Below are 17,678 nucleotides of genomic sequence, written 5' to 3' on the forward strand. Positions count from 1 at the left end.
TACCCCACTGTGCTACAGTGGAAATTCCTTGATTATCTTAAAATAATTTTTTTTTAAATTGAAGTATAGTTGGTTTACAATGTGTTGTTAGCTTCTGGTGTACTGCAGCATGATTCAGTTATACATATATATAATAGTTTGCATTTGCTAGTTCTAAACCCCTGATCCATCCCTCCCTAACCCGTCTCCCCCTTGCAACCACAAGCCTTTTCTCTATGTCTATGAGTCTGTTTCTGTTCTGTATGATAAATTCACTTGTGTCATATTTTAGATTCCACATATAAATGACCTTATGTAGTATTTGTCTTTCTCTTAGTTCACTTAATGTGATTATCTCTATGTCCATCCAGGTCACTGCAAATGACATTATTTCATTCTTTTTTATGACTGAGTAGTATTCCATTGTGTGTGGTGTCTGTGTATGCCACATCTTCTTTATCCACTCATTTGTCAGTAGACATTTAGGTTGCTTCCATGTCTTGGCTAGTGCATTTAGCGCTGCTATGAACATTGGGGGTACATGTATCTTTTTGCATTAGAGTTTTATCTGGATAGATGCCCAGGAGTGGGATTGCTGAATCATAGGGCAACTCTATTTTTAATTTTTTGAGGAAACTTCATACTGTTTTCAATAGTAGCTGCACCAATTTGCATTCCCACCAACAGTGTAAGAGGGTTCCCTTTTCTCCACACCCTCTAGTATTTGTTATTTGTAGACTTTTTAGTAATGATCATTCTGACTGGTCTGAGGTGGTACCTCCTAGTTTTGATTTGCATTTCTCTAATAATTAGCAGTGCTGAGTATCTCTTCATGTGCCTTTTGGCCACCTCTGTTTCTTCTCTGGAGAAATGTCTGTTTAGATCTTCTGCCCATTTTTTGATTGGATTGTTTGGTATTTCTGCTATTGAGTTGTATGAGCTGTTTGTATATTTTGGAAATTAAGCCCTTGTTGGTTGTATCATTTGCAAATAGTTTCTCCCAGTCCATAGATTGTCTTTTCATTTTCTTTATGGTTTCCTTTGCTGTGCAAAAATTTTAAAGTTTGATTAGGTCCATTTGTTTATTTTTGCTTTTATTTCTGTTGCCTAGGGAGACTGACTTAAGAAAACATTGGTATGATTCATATCAGAGAATGTTTTGCCTAAGTTCTCTTCTAGGAGTTTTATAGTGCCATGTCTTATATTTAAGTCTTTAAGCCATTTTGAGTTTATTTATGGTGTGAGGATGTGTTCCGACTTCACTGATTTATGTGAGACTGTCCAGCTTTCCGAACACCACTTGCTGAAGAGATTATCATTTCTCCATTGTATATTCTTGCCTCTTTTGTCAAAGATTAATTGACTCTAGGTGTGTGGCTCATCTCGGCTTACTATTGTATTCATTGATCCATATATCTGTTTTTGTGCCAATACCACACTGTTTTGATTACTGTAGCTTTGTAGTATTGTCTGAAGTCTGAGAGAGTTATTTCATCTGCTTTGTACTTTTTCCTCCATTGCTTTGACAATTCTGGGTCTTTCATGGTTTCATATAAATTTTAGGATTATTTGTTCTAGTTCTGTGAAAAAAAATCCTAGGTAATTTGATCATATTTAACTTGTAGGTTGCTTTGGGTGGTAATTCTTCCAGTCCAAGAGCATGGGATATCTTTCCATTTCTTTGAATCATCTTCAGTTTCCTTTATTAATGTTTTATAGTTCTCAGCATATAAGTCTTTTACTCCCTTGGTCAGGTTTATTCCTAAGTTTTGGGGCTTTTTTCCATTTTTTTTTTTTTTACACATTCTAATATTTCATCGTTAATGTAAAAAAATGCAACCGATTTCTGTATGTTAGTCTTATATCCTGCTACCTTGCTGAATTTGTTGATTAATTCCAGTAGTATTTGTGTGGAGTCTTTAGGGTTTTCTATATATAGTATCATGTCATCTGCATATAATAACAATTTTACCTCTTCCCTTCCCATTTGAATACCTTTTTTTTCTTTTTCTTGTCTGATTGCTGTGGCGAGCACTTCCAATACTATGTTGTATAGAAGTGGTGAGAGTGGATATCTATGTGGGGGTTTTGTTGTTGTTGTTTTGTTTTGGTAGTGCTGATGGCATGGGGAAGTTCTCAGGTCAGAGATCAAACCCACACCACAGCATCAACCCAAGCCACTATAATGACAGCACTGGATCTATAACCTCCTGCACCACAGAGAATTCCTGGACATCCTTGTCTTGTTCCAGTTTTAACTGGAAAGCTTTTAGCTTTTCCCCATTGAGTATTATGTTGGCTGTGGGTTTGTTATAATTATTTTCTTTTATGTTGAGATATGTTCCCTCTATACCCACTTTGTTAAGAGTTTTTTTTTTTTTATCATGAGTGGATGTTGAATTTTATCAAATGCTTTTATCTGCATCTCAACTGATTTTTGTCTTTTCTTTTAGTAATGCAGTGTATCACATTGATTTGCATATTTTGAACCATCCTTGTGACCCTGGTATGAATCTAAACTAGTCTTGGTGTGTGATCTTTTTTATATTTTGTTGGTTTTGTTTTGCTCATATTTTATTGAGAATCTTTATGTCTAGGTTCATCAAAGATATTGGCCTGTACTTTTCTTTTTTGGTAGTGTCTTTGTCTGGTTTTGGTATCAGTGTAGTGACTTTGGAAGTGTTCCCTTCTCTTCAGTCTTTTGGAAGCCTTTGTGAAGGATTGGTGTATGTTTGGTAGAATTCCCTGGTGAAGCTATCTGGTCCTGAACTTTTGTTTGCAGGGAGTTTTTTGGGGGAGGGCGGGGGCGGGTAAAGGAAAAAAAGATAGCTTTATTATTTTGCCAAGCAACGTGGGCCATAGCAGGCTAATGCCTTAAAGACATTTTAAAACCCTGGGAGTTTTCTTTAATTTATTTATTACAGATTCTACTTCACTTCTAGTGATTGTTTTGTTCAGACTATATCATCTTGATTCAGATTTGGTGGGCTGTATCTTTCTAAAAACTGGTCCATTTTTTCTAGGTTGTCAAATTTGTTGGCGTATAATTGTGCCTAGTGTTCTCATGTTTTTTGTATTTCTGCAATATTGGGTCTTACTTTTCCTCTTTCATTTTTTTATTTTGTTTGTTTGGGTAGTCTTTCTTTTCTTCTTGGTTATCTCGAGGTTTGTCAGTTTCATTTTTACCTTTTCAAAGAACCAAATCTTGGTTTTACTGATTTTTTTTTTTCTATTTTCTTTATTTTGTGTATCTCCTTTCTGATCCTTATTATTTGAAACTTCCTTCTGTTGACTTTAGCTTTTATTTGTTCATCTTTTTCTAATTCTTTTAGGTATTAGCTTAGGCTGTTTATTTGAAATTTTTCTTGTTTTTTTTTTTGAGGAAGGCTAATATTGCTATGAATTTCCCCCTAAGAGCTGCTTTTGCTGCATCCCCTAGATTTTATATGGTTATATTTTCATTGTCATTTGTCTCAAGCTATTTTATAATTTCTTCTTTGATTTCATCACTGACCCATTGGTTTTATGGTAGAATGTTGTTTAGTCTCCACTCAATTGTTTTTTTCCTGTGGTTGATTTCTAGTTTTATGCCATTGTGGTCAGAATAGATGCTTGAAATAATTTCTATCCCTTTAAATTTGGTGAGGCTTATTAAATTGTCTTTTAATTATGAGCTTTGTTTATTGGAGAAAAACAGTACAATGATGTAGTTGGCATTGATGTGAATGGTGTATGTTTGGAGGAAATGTCATTTTGAGACTGCTGTTTTGACATACTGTCAAGTTAAATATTTCATCAATTAACATTAAATCAGGAGTTCCTGTCATGATGCAGTGGAAAGTTAAATATTTCATCAATTAACATTAAATCAGGAGTTCCTGTCATGATGCAGTGGAAACGAATCTGACTAGGAACCATGAGGTTGCGGGTTCAATCCCTGGCCTCGCTCAGTGGGTTAAGAATCCGTCATTGCTGTGAACTGTGGTGTAGGTCACAGATGTGGCTCGGATATGGCATTGCTATGCTCTGGCATAGGCCAGCAGCTGTAGCTCCAATTAGACCCCTAGCCTGGGAGCCTACATATGTTGAGGGTGCAGCCCTAAAAGGACAAAAGACAAAAAAAAAACCCAAAAAACATTAAATCAGTTTATTCATTCTTTCAAGAAATATTTGTGGAGTGCTTATCACAATTATTATCTTGGGTTCCTGAAAGATAACAGTAAATAACACAGACAAAAATCTCCTCTGGATCTTACTTTCTGTAGATATTAGGGAGAAATAGACAAGCATGATAAACATGCAGTTAATTCGTTGTTTTTATATGCAATTTTGGGGTTCCTCGTCCACATCTTCCTGTTTTCTTTCTCCAGTCTATAAGTGGCATCCTTAGGAATTGCAAGACCCCAATGGGTTAAAGGGATGAGGGCTGAAGAGGTTATAGATTTTTATACTAAGTATGTGTAACATAACTGTATAATTATGGTTTGTCCCACCTCATCCTCAACCCTGTTAATGTTTTTTATTAGAAGGTTGCTCAAGAACAGTTTTGATAGTTCCCTCTAGTCACTGATATTTAGGTAATTATTCTTAAAGGTTTTATGTTTTTGTTATAATGTGTTCTTAATTACTATATCTTTATTTCAGAAATGACTATTAAGAAGTAGATGCCCAGATGCAAAAGTGATGAAACAGTCAATTTGTCATAAAGTAAGATGCAGCTGTGGCTTTTCAACCAGATTAGTAAGTGTGGCCAAAAAAGTTTTTTTTAACTTTATACTTATTGTATCTACTTTGAAAAATGTTTGATAAAATAATGTAGTGGATTTTTAAACAACTGTCAACTTATATTTGTTTTTCCTTTGGGTTGTAGATAAATTCTGCCATATAGCTATAGGAAATGTATGTCTTTGCTATACCTTTTTAAGAACTGTAAAAGTAATATTATAAAATCATAGCTTTAGAGGATATGTATCAAAAAGTGTATAATGACACTATACAAATACAACCACTTTTATAATTTTTGGATATTTGTTTTCCCTCCTGGTCTTTGTTATAAATTTTTTTTTTTTTTTTTTTTTTTTTTTTGTGGTCTTTTCCAGGGCAACACCCGTGACATATGGAGGTTCCCAGGTTAGGGGTCTAATAGGAGCTGTAGCCGCCAGCCTCTGCCACAGCCACAGCAACACAGGATCTGAGTCCCATCTGTGACCTACACCACAGCTCATGCCAACACCGGATCCTTAACCCACTGAGTGAGGTCAGGGATCAAACCCACAAACTCATGATTCCTAGTTGGATTCGTTAACTATTGAGCCATGACGGGAACTCCTGTTCTAAATATTTTTTTAAAAATAATTTTGATCATAGCGTTGTAAAGAGTATGCTTCTTATACATCTTTTAAAATTAAATGTATTAGGAGTTCCTGCTGAGGCGAGAGCTTGATCCCAGGCCCAGTTAAGGATAGTGGGTTAAGGATCTGGCATTTGCCACAGCTGTGGCATAGGTCACAGCTATGGCTTGGATTTGACCCCTGGCCTAGGAATTTCTGTATGCTGCGGGTGCAGCTGAAAAAGAAAAAAAAAAAATTAAATTTAAGTTGTTTCTTCCTGGGAATAAAAATACCCTTCCATACAGGGTTTCTTATTGGAATGATGAAAATGTTATGGAATTAGATGATGATGGTTGTGTAAGTTTATGAATATAGTAAAAACCACTCAATTTTACACATTAAAGGAATGAATTTTATGATATGTAGGTTATACCTAAAAAAGTACCCTTCAGAATATCAAATCTTGGTAAGAGTAAAACTCAATCAAGTATTGATGTCTTAGAATATGAAAATGTGCCACTCATATTATATTACTTAGCAAAAATGATTTGATAGTAGAATAATAAGTATTTTATAACAAAATAATAAATTTTATCATATGTTTTTATAAAGTACTTTTTATTATTAGAGGTTTAATGTCTCTTAAGCTTTGGTAATACCAAATGTCATAATAATCCGAATGTACTATGTTAATATTTTGTAACTTTTCATTTTCAAAAGACTTTCTGTTTGAAACTAATTTTCAACTTTTCTACCTAAAATTTTTTTTAGGGACAGAATTTTATCTATTTTTCTCAGAAGAGGAATCTACAAGGTAAGACATTGTTAATATAGTAATAAAACAAATATAGTTGAATATAGGCTTAATTCTCTGGCTTTTCCCATACTTATTTCATATCTTTCCTGCATCATTACAGGTTTCTTACAAATTTGTTAGCTAATCCTTTACTACCTCAGAATTTGCTAGTAAGACATAGTCACCTTGTTTGAAGTTAGTATTAACAGACTGTAATTAAAGCAGTCACTTTGAAACTCAAATACTGTTTTTTGTAGTCATAGCTTATTTCTAGCATCCTCAAGAGTAGGTTTATCCATTTTGAGAAAAAAAATTCTTTTCTTTCATTGGGGCCCATTCACCTGTTACCTCAGTGGGTATTATCTAAATGGCTTTAAGGAGCAGTACATTCATAGAAGCTCTCTTAGGGGCACTTATTTATTTATTTATTTAGTCTTTTGTCTTTTTAGGGCCACATCTGCGACATATGGAGGTTCCCAGGCTAGGGGTCGAATTGGAGCTGCCAGCCTACACCACAGCCACAGAAATGCCAGATCCAAGCCGCATCTGCGACCCACACCGTAGCTCACAACAATGCCAGGTCCTTAACCCACTGAGCAAGGCAAGAGATTGAACCTGTGCCCTCATGGATGCTAGTCAGATTTGTTAACCACTGAGCCACGATGGGAACTACAGGGGCTTTAATTTAAAGGAGATTATTTAGCAATACTTCCATCTATGGAAATTGTATAACTCCTATATTTGGTTTAAAAAATGTAATGCTTCCTATCAGGTAGATAATAAAAGATTGATTAACATCTAGTATTTTTTTTTTTTAAATCCTGAATGGTCACCTTTACAGTGGATTTTAAATCATCATTGATAATATTATTCTCTTCAAACTTCTGAATGATGAAATGTTCAAGTGAGTAGATAGTAAAATTTACTTATTAGTGTGTTTACTCTATGCCAGATACTTAAAATCAATTGCTTGGCAGCATTAAGACCTTACTTTGGTTAAATTTTCTCAGGAACTTTTGGCTTAGATAGATCTGATCTTCCAGGACACTACACAAAGACAGTATTTCAGGAGAAATCCAGATCCTTCTTTTCCCGGACCACAGTGCTTAAAGAAACTTCACAAAATATAATCTTAGTCAACTTGATCTGTTACATCTTTGTCACTGTTCTGTCAGCAAATAAAATTTAAATCTCAGCACAATGTATGATACAACGATGAATCATAGTGTCTGTACCCTTAGGCTTCCTCTATACGTGTTTAATAAATACATATTTTTGTACATACTCAGATGCTTTCACAATTTTTTAGAGTAGAAAATAATCTAAAAAAAGATCGTTGAAAAAAAAAGGTTATTGACATCGTATAGTATCATCCTGCTACACAGTTAAAGGTATTAAGAGGACAGTGACAGATTGTTGTTAACCCCATACTTAAAAATGGTTGAAATGGTAAATCTTATGTATATTTTATCCCAGTTTGAAAAATTATTGTTTAAAATTTGGGGCAACTCTGTTTATTATGAAAGTCTTGTTATTTTGGTGGTAGAGATGGGTTTTTTGGTTTCGTTTTGTTTTTTGTTGGGGAGAGGGGCTTGGTTAAGAGGCCCTCTCCTGCCACTACACCCTAGGTCCTAGAAACCACACTTCCCTTTACCCTCACTGTTAACCTAGAGGTGGTGACAGTTCTAGCTCCCCACTATTGATAAGCTTGGCGGGCTTCAGCAGCCTTTGCTGGTTCCCATTAACCCCACCACAGTCCTGTAATACAGGTTTTAACTTTTGCTATCCACTATTGACAGTTCAAAGACAAAGGAGTAAAGAATTGCAGAGAATTTAATCTTAACTAGTCTACAATTGTTTTTTTTTTTTGGTCTTTTTGCCTTTTCTTGGGCCGCTCCCGCGGCATATGGAGGTTCCCAGGCTAGGGGTCGAATCGGAGCTGTAGCCATTGCCCTACGCCAGAGCCACAGCAACGCGGGATCCGAGCCGCGTCTGCAACCTACACCACAGCTCACGGCAACGCCGGATCGTTAACCCACTGAGCAAGGGCAGGGACCGAACCCGCAACCTCATGGTTCCTAGTCGGATTCGTTAACCACTGCACCACGATGGGAACTCCTAGTCTACAATTGTATATCAAAGCTTGTTTTTTTATCTTATGGGACATAACAAAATTTAGATGTGTGCAAAATTTGGAATGCACAAAAATTTGCATTTTTTAATACTGGCTGTTGTACCTTGTTTTGGAGTGTCATTTAAAAAGACAAGTATCGGAGTTCCCGTCGTGGCGCAGTGGTTAACTAATCCCACTAGGAACCATGAGGTTGCAGGTTCGATCCCTGCTCTTGCTCGGTGGGTTAGGATCCGGCGTTGCCGTGAGCTGTGGTGTAGGTTGCAGACACGGCTCCGATCCCGTGTTGCTGTGGCTCTGGCGTAGGCTGGCAGCTACAGCTCCAATTAGACCCCTAGCCTGGGAACCTCCATATGCCACGGGAGTGGCCCAAGAAGTGGCAAAAAGACAATAAATAAATAAATAAATAAAATAAAAAGACAAGTATCAAGCTGAGAGTTGAAAAAAAAGTAATCCATTACAAAACCATTACTATTCAAATGGGAGCATGTCTTGAAGTATTAGGGTGATAATAAGGACCCACAGATAACTATAGATTTTTAAAAAGCAGTAAGAATTCCATTGAGGGGAGAAAGGCCAGGTATCACATGATTATCCTCTCCAATATTGAAGTACCAATTTTTTTTTTTTTTTTTTTTTTTTTTTTTTTTTTTTTTTTTTTTTTTCTTTTGTCTTTTGTTGTTGTTGTTGTTGTTGCTATTTCTTGGGCCACTCCCGCAGCATATGGAGGTTCCCAGGCTAGGGGTCCAATCGGAGCTGTAGCCACCGGCCTACGCCAGAGCCACAGCAACGCGGGATCCGAGCCGCGTCTGCAACCTACGCCACAGCTCACGGCAACGCCGGATCGTTAACCCACTGAGCAAGGGCAGGGACCGAACCCGCAACCTCATGGTTCCTAGTCGGATTCATTAACCACTGCGCCACGACGGGAACTCCTGAAGTACCAATTTTTAACCTCAAGCCCAGGAGTGTTGAGTTAATGATATTTCTCAGTTTGTGTCATACCCATTTATCACTGGTTCATTAAAGGACTGTTCCTCCATTTTTTGGTTTTATAAATAATACACCTTTAACATGTTTGGTGTGTATCTTTTATTTAGGTCTCTATTATTTTATGTGTCTATATTTTGGTTATATATTAGGTCATAATCTAACTCTTAAGAGTCCCCTCCACCCCGCTCTTATTTTTTTCCAAGATTGGGTCATGGCTGAGTGTTCATCTAATTTGTTTTGTCCAACTGGTACATCATGCTCCAGGTTACTTATTCAATTGAAACTATTAAACATAACTTTTCTTAAACATCTTATAAGGCACATAAAATCAGCATTTTATGAAAGGTCAATTTGTGTTCTTTTTTTTTTTGTCTTTTTAGGACTGCACCTGCAGCATATGGAGGTTCCCAGGCTAGGGGTCTAATCCGAGCTATAGCTGCCGGCCTATGCCAGAGCCATAGCAATGTGGGACCTGAGCTGCATTCGGTCTGTGACCTACACCACAGCTCACAGCAATACCGGATCCTTAACCTACTGAGCGAGGCCGGGGATTAAACCTGAAACCTCATGGTTCCTGGTCAGATTTGTTTCCGCTGTGCCGCAACAGGAACTCCATTCCTTGTGTTCATTTCTTTATATTATAATTGAAGTTTAAAAATGTGCGTTAGGAGTTCCCGTCGTGGCGCAGTGGTTAACGAATCCGACTAGGAACCATGAGGTTGCGGGTTCGGTCCCTGCCCTTGCTCAGTGGGTTAACAATCCGGTGTTGCCGTGAGCTGTGGTGTAGGTTGCAGACGCGGCTCGGATCCCGCATTGCTGTGGCTCTGGCGTAGGCCGGTGGCTACAGCTCCGATTCAACCCCTAGCCTGGGAACCTCCATATGCCGCGGGAGCGGCCCAAGAAATAGCAACAACAACAACAACAAAAAAAGACAAAAAGACAAAAAAAAAAAAAAATGTGCGTTAGATGCTGTGGAAGGTTGGAGGAAATATAAACACCTCTTTAGAAGGCTGTTTATCTAGGAGTCTTTTAGAACAGTCAAAGAAAGAAATTGTGGGGCCTAACAAAAAGCATGTATTTTTCATCTATAAACAGTATATTAAAATGCTTAGGTCTCAGTGTTAATAGGCAAAAGCTTAATAGTTGAGAGATAATAACAGTAACATTATAGAACATCCCCATTATCTATTGCTTATTAATTTCTCCATTAAATTATAGATGAACATTCATCTTATTTTTTTCTATTACTTTGTTGAAGCAGAATCATGTTCTGAATGTGACTGAATCTAACATAGTAAGAACAGTATAAATGCAGGATTCTAAATTTGGGATGCACAGTTTTATCTGTGGCAAGCACAGTATCCGCAGAAGCAACTTACCTTGGATCCCCTAATTAGAAATTGCCAAGAAAGTAGGAACTTTAGAAGCTCCAAGTCTGTAGTGATGATATGCCTTGTAGTCTCCTAGAAGAGAGAGGGAGAAACTCCTAAGAGAGGATAGGGTGGGCCCTGACATTAAGGATGATAATGACAGCACTGATGAGATCAGAGAGGGGCTGTAATCATTTGGAAAAAGCTATCAAGGTACCTTCTGGGAGCAGTTTCTCTTGTGGGAGGAGGGTCTTAGGAGTACTTGGTTCTGGAGACTAGGAGGAAATGTGGAACTGATTCAGTAGTGGAATGGAAAAGGGTGAGAGAATTCACATCTGCTAAAAGCCAGTGTTGAGGCTTTTTGAAAGAAGTAGATGTTTATATGTCAACACTTGACTATTTGTAAAATCTTTGGTGGGGGAGTTCCCACTGTGGCGAAATGGGATCTTGGTATCTCTGCTCCAACAGGGACGGGGGATCCATCCCTGGCCCAGCAGATCTGGCATTGCCACAGCTGTGGCGCAGGTTGCAACTCTGGCTTGGATTTGATCCCTGGTCTGGAAACTCCATATGCCATGGGGTAAACAAAAAAGGAAAAAAGTGAAAACTTTGGTAGGTAGACTGGAACCTCTTAAAATAGATGTCAATTTGATAGCCTATGCATTGTCGAGTACTCCCCCATTCTTTTTTAAAAATAACAGTTCAGGGAGTTCCCATTGTGGTGAAGCGAAAACAAATCCGACTGGTATCCATGAGGATGCAGGTTCATCCCTGACTTTGCTCAGTGGATTAAGGATAGAGCGTTGCCATGAGCTGTGGTGTAGGGCGCAGGTGTGGCTTGGATCCTGTGTTGCTGTGGCTGTGGTGTAGCTCTGATTCGGCCCCTAGTCTGGGGACTTATCTGGTGGGTTCAGCCCTAAAAAGCAAAAAAGAAAGAAAGAGAGAGAGAAAGAAAGGAAGAGAGAAAGAAAGGGAATGAATTCAGGGAGTTAGACATCAGGTATCATAGTCCCTTTTTCTGGTTTGTTAAATTTTTTAGTATTTCATGTGGCATAATAATTTCATTAGTTTTACTACGTTATATTAACACATGGCATAAGTAGGAAAAATAGTTCTATCATTTTACTAGTGAGGAAACTAGTAGCGGAATTAGCTTTAGGTTCTTTTTACTAATCTTCACTGCCACTCTATCAATGGATATTTTGCTCTATATAGAAGATGTAATTACAAGGATAGTTTTAATTTGGAAGAAGTGTTTCTAACCAAAAAGAACCTCATAACCTGAGAAGTTTAAAAAACACACCTATACAAACAAAAATATAACTGTTAAATAATGCAGATGGTATTTACTTAATCTTAATATTTACTACAACAGCATTTAATTTGATAAATATGGATTTTGTGAACCACTTTTATATAGGAAGTTATTTTATAAATATTTCCAACTTAGAACAAATACCATAAATTTAAATTTTTAAAGTTTTGAACATGCCTGTACTTAAAAATTAGATGATTAATTTTTTTTTTTTTTTTCCTTTTTGGCTGCTCCAAGGCATATGGAGTTCCCAGCCCAGGGATCAGATCCAAGCCACAGTTGCAACCTGTGCTCAACACTGGGTCTTTAACCTACTGTGCGGAGCTGGAGACTGAACCTGCGTCCCAGGGCTCGAGGACACTGCTGATCCTGTTGCTCCATAGCTGGAACTCCTAGATGTTTAATTTTGATGGCTGGGAGATTAGGATCCTTTTTTTAGGTGTAAAACAAGCATTTTAATCTCACATGTTCCAGAATATGGTAATCCCTTCCTTCCAAATTATTTGTAGTATAAAAATCAGCAAACTGTATTATAAAGCTCCTTTTTATCTTGGGAAACTGACTTTGGTTCAGACCCAGCTTTAGTGGTACAAGCACAGATCAAGACTTGATTTTGAGTAATCCAGTGCTATCTTAGGTCATTCTAGGTCAGATATACTAACCATTTGATTTCCTCACATAGTTTACATTTGAGCCTATTTGGAAAGATTTCACATGTAGGTGGTGGGATAAATGGATGAGGATCAACTCACAGTCTGTTAAATAGATTGGAGTATAGCACTTTGAACTTTAGCAGTGTTTTTGTTATTCACAAATAGGCTGTGACAAGTCTTCTGACTCTGATTTCTTTTTGTATATTAAGGCTTCAGATGTAACAGTTCAATTTGAGTAAATTTAAGTTTAAAAAATGTGGATAGCTTTGTCGTTTTATAAGAGAATACAATTATGTCAGATACCTTTTTGTATCATGTTCCACTCTTAGAATTCCATATGTGCTGCCTTTATTTTATTTTGTAGCCATTTGCTTTTGGGTTAAAAACAAAAAAACCAAAAACTCAAAATAGGTTGAAACTTGACACAAATTGCTGCCACAGAACAAAAGTGCTGATCAAGTTAAATCTACCCCTGTAATGTGTATTGAAAGGAAAAACCTCTCCTCTCTCCTCCAATTTGAAGAACAAGCATTTTCCCTGCCAAGAAGGGCTGACTTTAAATGGACCAGCTGTCCATATTAGGAGCATAGGGTTGCTAAGGTGACCAGGGCTGTTTGGAGAAGAATGCAGCTGAGAGGGCAAGTTCTTGATGTGTGAGCTGAGGGAAGGAATGTGGTGTGATTGTGCATCATTCCTCCTAATCACATGCTCACAAAGTGCTGTGTGGGCAGCATGTAGAAACTACAAGTCTGAGTGCTGGAGCTTGTATGTGGTTAAAATCACTTTGTTTTCATGTGAGCCAGAGGCTTACATTTTAGATGGAAAACACTCACCTTAAATGCATGTATGTGTTTTGAGTAAGGAGGAGGCTGTTTTGATGGTAGGTGACATGAGAATGAATTTCTTTTTGCTTAATGTACATATATTTTCATATTAAAAAGATTTATCTTGGGATAAATATTCTTTCCAACTCATCCCTTTCAGTCGTATATACAGTGTTAATAGTTTCTCAAGTCAGTGATGTGTTCCTTGTAATTTTGCTTATTTCTTTTGCACTTTTAATTTCAGATTTGAAAGTCCTAAGATTATGTTGTCTATTTGCTCCATTTCTTCTTGATATGTTAAGGGTTTCTTCCCTTAAGTATCCCAAGATAGGTTCTGGAATTTGGTTAAAAATATATGATTCAAGGAGCAGTGGGGAAGGTCAAAGTAACATCCCTGAAACAGTATTTAGATTTTTACCCTGGGCATCATTACTAATATTTGCAATGAGATACAGACGCAAATATTGATATAGACACTTACTGAGCCATGAGAGTTTTTTTAAAATTGTTGTTTACAAGACCCTATAATACATGTTAATCTTAAGTGAGGGCATAAATGTGTAATATGTTTAAGATGTGAAGTAGTTGGAACATTGACAGCTCTGTATTACATCAGCATTATATTACTTTTTTCAGATAATCTACTTCCTTTGACATGTTTGCTCTTGAATTGAATTATTCATAAAATATGGAAGGAAACCAAAAGATTAAAATATTTGATCCTTGAATTCAGTTTGTTAGTTGACATTTCTCATGTGTACATACATACCTCGATAGCTTGTACTGACTTTCTCTATAACCTCTACCCTTTCCCCAAACATGATAGAATATAATCAGTTTATATATATACACCTCATTAATAGTCCTTAACTTTAATATAGTTAAATATATGGTTTTTTCCCTTTATAGTTTATCTTAATCTTTTCCTGTTCAGAAGTCTTAAAGATATTCTTCCCTATTTCATCAACTGAAAGCTTTATGGTTATGAATTTTATATTTAATTCTTTAATTTTTTTTTTTTTTTGGTCTTTTTGCCATTTTCTTGGGCCACTACCTCGGCATATGAAGTTTCCCAGGCTAGGGGTCCAATTGGAGCTGTAGCCGCCAGCCTATGCCAGACCCACAGCAACCCGGGATCCGAGCCGCGTCTGCAACCTACGCCACAGCTCAGGGCAATGCTGGATCCTTAACCCACTGAGCAAGGCCAGGGATCGAACCCACAACCTCATGGTTCCTAGTCGGATTTGTTAACCACTGCGCCATGACGGGGAACTCCTTAAATTTAATTCTTAAATCTCCCAGATCTTTGTGAGAGGTATGGGTTATGAATTAATTCTTTCTATATGGATAATTGGTTATTCCAGCACTGTTTCTTAGATAGTACTTCATTTCCTTCCTGTTATGCAGAATTCTCTATGTGATGACTCAAGTTTTCATATATGGGTGATTTCACTTCTACACTTTCTCAGATATCTCTTCTATCTGGTGTATTTGACTACCTCTGAATTATTACTGTACTTTCTCAGATATCTTCAGGTACTCATGGTTTTATTTCTTGTTTCTGATCGCAAAAGAAATGCTTTCAGGTGTCACCATTTAAAATTACACTTGTGAAAACAAAACAAAATTACTACGAGTTCCCATCTGGCTCAGTGGTTTAAGGATCTGGAGTTGTCACTGCAGTGGCTCTAGTTGGTGCTATGGCATGAGTTCCATTCCCTGCCTAGGAACTTCCACAGGCTGTGAGTGTAGCCGCCCCAACCCCCCAAAAAAATTCGCACTTTTTTTTTTTGTTTTGTTTTTTGTTTTTTGTTTTTTTTAGGGTGGCCTTTGTTAGGTTAAGGAAGTCTCATTCTATTCTTACCTTGTTAAGAGTTGTATTTTGTTTGTTTTAAATCATAAATAGATCTTAAGCCATATGGAAAGGTTTTTCTTTATTCTCCTTAACCTGTTAATGTGATCAGTTACCTTGATTTTTCAGATTGGGCTAACTAAACATTCCTGAAATAGACCAAATTTAGGCATAATGGGTTATCTTTTTTTATAAATTACTGGATTTGATTTGTTTATGCTTTGTGTAGTTTTTTTTTTTTCCACCAGTGTTCATGAATCAGATTAGCCTGTAATTTTCTTTTTTCATATTGTCTTGGTTGGATTTTTTTTTAAATCTCTTTTTTAATAATTAAAAGTATTTTTTAACTGTAATAAATTATACCTAACATAAAATTTACCTTCTTAATCATTTTAAAGTGTACAGTTCAGGAGTTCCCTGGAAGCTCAGCACATTAAGAATCCAGCATTATCATTGCTGTGGCTCTGCTTACCATTGTGACACGGGTTTGATCCCTGGCTAAGGAACTTCTGTAAGCCGTGAGTGTAGCCAAAATAAAATAAAGGAAAATAAAATAAAATGTAAAGTTCAGTAGTGTTAAGTATATTCACATTGTTGTGCAACCAATCTGTAGAACTTTTTGCAAAACTGAAACCATATCCATTAAACACTCTTCCTCATTTGCCCCTCCCCGTATCTCCTGGCAACCACCATTCTACTGTTTATTTTTATGAGTTTGACTACTCTGGTTACCTCCTATGAAATCATATAGTATTTATCTATTTTTGCCTGGCTTATCACTTCACTTTGTATAATGTCCTCAAAATTCAACCATGTTGTAGCATGTCTCAGAATTTCCTTTTCAAGGCTGAATAATATACTACTATATGTATAAACATTTTGTTACCCATTCTTCTGTCAGTGGAAAGTTAAGTTGCTTTCACCTTTTGACTGTTCTGAATAATGCTACTATGATAGTGGATGTACACATAACTCTTTGAGACTGTGCTTTCAGTTCTTTTGGATGTATACCCAGAAGCAGTATTGCTGGATCATATGGTTACTATTTTAAAATTTTTGAGGAACCATCCTCCTGTTTTTCACAGCAGCTGGACCCTTTTCCTTCCACCAGCAATGCACAAGGGTTCCAATTCCTTCACATTCCTTTGCCAACTTTTTTTTTTTTTTTTTTTGATAGTAGCCATCCTAGTGGGTATGAGGTTAATAGCTCATAGTAGGGATGGGTTTTTGTTGTTGTTTGTTTATTTGTTTTTGAGGTTTTTTTTCCCCCTTTTTTGGCCACATCCATGGCATATGGAAGTTCCCTAGTCAGGAATCGAATCCAAGTTGGAGCTGTGACCTACAATACAGCTGCAACAATGATGGATCCTGCACTGGGCCAGGATTTGAACTGGGGTCTCCACAGAGACAAGTTGAACCATTAACCCACTGTGCCACAGCAGAAACTACCCGCGCCTTTTGAGATTTTTATGCTTATTGAAAAGAATTGAGAAAAATTTTGGGAATCACTATTAATTAGTAAATTAAAATGCAAACTCTAGAATTTCCCTTTCCTTAGCAAGCTGAGCCATACTGCCACTAGTATAAGGGAGTCTTTTCAACTTCTAGGGCAAAGGATGATTTAGGAGTCTTACTTTCTTTTTTTTCCCATCACTTTTTAAAATTTTATTGAAGTATAGTTGATTTACAATCATTCAGTAAATTTTTGCTGTATAGCAAATTGATTTAGTTATACATATGCACATATCCATTCTTTTTCAGGTTCATTTCCCATATACATTATCACAGAATATTGAATAGAGTTCCTTGTGCTATTCAGCAGGTCCCAGTTGACCATCAATTCCATATACTATAGAGTGCATATGCTAATCCCAAACTGCCAGTCCATTCTCCCCACCTGCATCTTTCCCCTTTGGTAACCATAATTTTGTTTTCCATGTCTATGAGTCTGTTTCTATTTTGTAAAATAAGTTCATTTGTATCATTTTAAAAGATTCCACATGTAAGTGATATCATATGATATTATTCTTCCTCTCTCCAACTTATTTTCACTTAGTATGATAATCTCAAAGTTCATCCATGTTGCTGCAAATGGCATTATTTCACTCTTTTTTAAGGCTGAATAGTATTCCATTGTATGTATGTATCACCTCTTCTTTATCTATTCCTCTGTCTATGGACATTTAGGTTATTTCCATGTCTTGGCTATTGTAAACAGTGCTACAGTGAACATGTGGTATACATTTATCTTTTTTAGTTATGGTTTTCTCCAGGTATGTGCCTAGGAGTGGAAGTGCTGGATCCTATGGTAGTTCTATTTTTAGTTTTTAGAGGAACCTCCATAGTGTTTTCCATAGAGGTTGTAACAATTTACTTTCCCACCAGCAGTGTATGATGGTTCCCTTTTCTTCATACTCTCTCTAGTATTTATTGTT

At 36.8% G+C, this 17,678-nt stretch overlaps 1 protein-coding gene across 8 annotated transcripts in view; it reads left to right on the top strand.

The window, feature by feature from the left end:
• FRS2 (fibroblast growth factor receptor substrate 2) overlaps positions 1–17,678 on the top strand; it is a 127,521-nt gene that overhangs the window by 55,742 nt on the left and 54,101 nt on the right. For 6 of the 8 annotated variants that reach the window (XM_021091057.1, XM_021091054.1, XM_021091058.1 and 3 more), the window contains 2 exon segments: positions 4,624–4,719; positions 6,081–6,123. Coding sequence is in view for 2 of the 8 variants with exons in the window: in XM_021091054.1 (XP_020946713.1) it covers positions 4,663–4,719; positions 6,081–6,123 (100 nt within the window). In the remaining 6 variants the exon portion in view is untranslated. 8 annotated transcript variants of the gene reach the window in all.

The sequence above is a fragment of the Sus scrofa genome, chromosome 5 (genome assembly GCF_000003025.6).
Source record: "Sus scrofa isolate TJ Tabasco breed Duroc chromosome 5, Sscrofa11.1, whole genome shotgun sequence".
NCBI classification, from domain to species: domain Eukaryota; kingdom Metazoa; phylum Chordata; class Mammalia; order Artiodactyla; family Suidae; genus Sus; species Sus scrofa.